The 4,034-nt window shown below is 50.8% G+C and overlaps 1 protein-coding gene across 1 annotated transcript; it reads right to left on the bottom strand.

The window, feature by feature from the left end:
* Positions 1-1,399: 1,399 nt before the first annotated feature.
* On the bottom strand, positions 1,400-3,369 carry LOC136498106 (uncharacterized protein At4g06744-like). The gene has a single exon (XM_066494044.1). It carries the CDS (start codon positions 3,200-3,202, stop codon positions 1,835-1,837), a length of 1,368 nt encoding a protein of 455 aa, XP_066350141.1. The 5' UTR covers positions 3,203-3,369; the 3' UTR covers positions 1,400-1,834.
* Between the last annotated feature and the right edge of the window lie 665 nt (positions 3,370-4,034).

Here is a 4,034-nt window from a genome sequence, read left to right as displayed (position 1 = left end):
ATTAACAATAATGTAGCCTCCAACTTGCATATGATTGATTAAACATGTTGTTTTACTAGCTTGATGAGATGTGTTATATTGGGTTGTATGCACCATTAGCTAGATATGCAATTTCACTTGCAAATGTTTAGTCCAAAACCAAGAACCTAGTAACATTTAGAAAAGATTGTACAATACTAAACATTATTTTGATATGTTCTTTGGTATCGCAGAGGGCAGTGGATTCTGATGATGCTGAAAGTAGTGGTATGAATTCTTTCTATGCATTGTTTATTTTTCTACGTCACTTAAAAGATCTTACCCGTATTCCATTATGTCTATAATATGGTTATAAAATCAATGTTTATCACATTTAAAATGGAGATTTGTAGTGCTATATTTGAGGTCTATTATTATGTACTTCATGTTTGAAAAAAATTACAGGGACTTCTACCAGGCGCAGCAAGGCTATTAGTACTGGAGGAAGGGGAGGAGGAAGAGGAAGACAAAGGGGAAGGAGCAGGAGGCCTTCTGCTGCATATCGTCCCATGCTCCATGAGTTGGATAAACTACCCTCTGGTTTTATCTAACTATGGGGGAAATGATTTTCATGAGAGAGTGCATGACAACAACCAATCCACAAATTTCTATGTTGTTGTTTAAGAATAAATGCGCAAGAATTTTGCACTGCATCAAACCATCTAATGATGCTCCGTTTGCATGAACTATCTGTTTGTTGATGTTTGCTTGTGTGACTTGATCTACATACCGTTTGTTTTACTGGAGGCTGAGATGTTGTTTGCTTCAGTTTCTAATAATATTTGGTGACATTTTTACCATATATTTGCATGTGATGCTATCACTAGTGATTGTCTTTTAATTTCTAGTGGAAGAAGATGAATCCTATCTAATTAGTTGCCTGATGAATAGTTTTTTGTTGGTCATACTTTCCTTCATCAGTCCAATGCCTCAACTGCTGCTAACATGCGCCTTAGCAATTTGTGGAGCGCTCATACATATGGAAGGTAATAAACTTGTGCTCCATGAAGTGCACATTCCAGTGTTGGGCATGAAAGCTTCTGCTTATTGGGCCTCCTAGTCATGCATTAGTATGTTTGCTACTTTGTTTTATATCCTTACTGTTCTTTCTTCAAATAGTGTTTTCTACTTACCTGCCATATGGTTATCTTTGCTGATGTAAACTACATAATCTTGACAGTTTTGTACTAGCATGGAAGAAAATGGGCGCTTGCAGTATGACCCGTGACTAAGTAATCAAAGGGCATCCCCAATGGTTCACAAATAGCTAGTATAGGAATAATTCTATTGGTATAAGGAGCGAGAAATTTTAAAGAGCTAGAGACTTTAGAATAGCTAGTCTAGCACGATCCTCCAGAAACAACTCTTTCACAGCTTGCACAATCCTCCACTATAGTGCTCTTTTTATTATTATTTTCAAGCCGTATCTTGCTAGCTATTTGGAAACTGCCATCGACAACGTCCTTGACAGTTGACACAGACACATATATGTATATGATTATAGGGATACGAGAGAGCTAGCCCGTGAATCTATATATAGACTTTTTTTTTTGTGGGTTAGCAACCCACAAAATTAAGTCTATAGACTAATCCGTTTGCATCGCAGAATGATGCATCTGAATTAGCTAGGTGGGCCTGAACCGTGGATCGATTATGAGCGAAGGGGAACATTCGACATTGCTACACAGGCACACAACACATCAACACAATCCGCCGAGCACTACGGACCAGGCGAGTGATCAGTCGTTTCACGCTCACGAGACGCACAGCGCTCTGCGCTTTATCAATCAGTGCAGTGCCCTCGCCGACACTGCCCTCAAGGATGCAGCGCCGAGTAGGTCCGGTACTTGTACTCCGCCGCCGCGTCCTCCTGTGTGACGGCGTCGGCCGGCTCGCTGGAGCTGTGGGATTTGCTGCGGCACGGCAGGTAGTTGTTGACGGGGCACGTCTTGGGCTTGTGGAGGAACTTGGCGCACTCCTCGTGCGAGCGCTGGTTGGGCGCCCACTGGATGCAGTTGCGGTCGACGTTGAGTCTCCCTTCCTTGATCAAGTCCCAGCAGCAGGACCCGAGCGACGTGAAGTAGTTGTCGGAGAGCGTGAGGTTCTTGAGGTGGCTGAAGGCGAGCCGGCAGAGCGCGTCGGGCACCTCGCCGTACAGGAGGTTGTCCGCCAGGTTGAGCTGCTCCACCTTGCGCAGGCACGCGAACGACGCCGGGATGGTGCCGGTGAGGCGGTTGGTGCCGGCGTCGATGACCGTGGCCTTCTCGAGCAGGCCGAGCTCGTAGGGGAGGCAGCCGCTGAGGCTGTTGTTGAGGAAGAGCACCTCGAAGAGCGTGCCGGCGTTGCGGGCGATGGACTTGGGTATCTCCCCCGTGAACCTGTTGTTGGCGAGGGAGAGGTAGTTCACGGGCGACTGCCCGATGTTGTCCGGGAGGCTGCCGGAGAACTGGTTGTTGTTGACGAAGATGGCCTGCACTCGCGGGAACCTGCAGAAGACGCCCGCCGGGAGCTCCCCGTAGAAGCTGTTGAACCGGATGTCGATGAAGGTGGCGTTGGTGAGGCCCAGCACGTCCGTCGGGAACGTGGCCGGCGCGAGCTTGTTGTTGCTGAGGTCCAGCTCGTAGAAGTACGGCAGGCCGCCCAGCGCCGGCACGGCGCCGCCGAAGTCGTTGGAGTTGGCGTGGAACAGCGCCAGGTCCGGGAGGCTGCTGATGAAGTCCTGCAGGGAGTCCGCCCGCAGCATGTAGCCGTTGAAGTCGACGGACGCGATGGTCCGGTCCGTCACGTTGGCCGGCCGCTCGCAGAAGAAGCCCTTGTAGCCGCCGCACAGGTCGGTGCCGCTCCAGCTCCGGGTGATGTCCATCGGGTCGCACGTCACCGCGCTCCTGAACTGCTGGATCACCAGGTACGCCCTGTACAGCCGCTCGTTCTCGAAGTCGCACGGCCGTGGCTGCGACGACGGCGGCGGCGACGGCGACGAAGGGCTGCTGCCTCCCTTACCACCGCCGCCGCCAATGCCGACGCCTCCGCTGCCGCCGCTGCCGAGGCCGACATTCCGGTGCCGGCTCGGCCGGCTGCTGGCTCCACCACGGCTCTCCACGAGCGCAGCGCTGGAAACCAAGAAACAGAAGAGAGCAACAACGCTTCGCGCGGCGCGTGATGGACCTGGACCTGGACCTGCCATTTCCCGGATTCTGATCACGGGAAGCGTCGGTGGCAGAAGACTAGAGAAACCACGTGGGACGTGGCTCCTGCGCCTTTCGGATAGTGCGCGGCGTCTCCTGCCAAGTGCCAAATCTCCCCGCGAATCGGATAGTGCGGGAGGGTCGGAGGCGCGACCGCGACGGCGCGTTCGAGTGGGCGAGTGGCATGGCCCTCAGGACGTGCGGTATATAAACGCCCGCACAGGTGCAGCGGCGGCAGGGCGGGACCTGTTGCACGCTTGCATTAACCAACTTCACTCTGGCCGGCCAGGAAGGCTCGGTAGTTGTGGGAGCAGCAACCGGCAAGAATGATCTTTCCTGCGATGGCAATTCGCATGTGGAGCACCGCTGCTGTGGAACGTTGCTCCAGTTGCGGTGCTCTGAATTATCAAAGGAAGGATTGTACTGTAATTCTGTTCGGTATTTACGGTCCTTCGCCGGGGGTTGTTTCAGTTTCGGACGAGGAGCTTGTCACGTTGCTGGCTGCGAGCTTATTCAGCACTACTTTTCAGTTATCAAACAGTGTTTTTCTCTCACAATATTTTAGCATAGGCATCAACATTCGTCAAATTTCAGCATAAGCGAACGGGGTGACTAGTCTGATGCTCCGAGCTATTGATTGATAAAAAACAATTGGATGCATTTGATTCAGAAAACAGATTATTCCACTACTTCATCGTAGTAATGGTGCTTCGATTTGATAGTATTGAGCTAAGCTATCAAATCGACCAAAGCGAACCTGAATCCTGATGAGTGGTGACCAGGATTGACTTGTTTTTCACTGGTTTTTCACCGTTGCCTTTTGAGTCCTGA

Source organism: Miscanthus floridulus, chromosome 12, assembly GCF_019320115.1.
Source record: "Miscanthus floridulus cultivar M001 chromosome 12, ASM1932011v1, whole genome shotgun sequence".
In the NCBI taxonomy this organism is placed as follows: domain Eukaryota; kingdom Viridiplantae; phylum Streptophyta; class Magnoliopsida; order Poales; family Poaceae; genus Miscanthus; species Miscanthus floridulus.
Note: the sequence above shows the minus strand (reverse complement) of the source record. Positions and strands in the feature narration are given on the sequence as shown.

Excerpts from the sequence above, each read along its gene's own strand:
- LOC136498106 (XM_066494044.1), bottom strand. The coding sequence starts at position 3,202 with ATGGCAGGTCCAGGTCCAGGTCCATCACGCGCCGCGCGAAGCGTTGTT.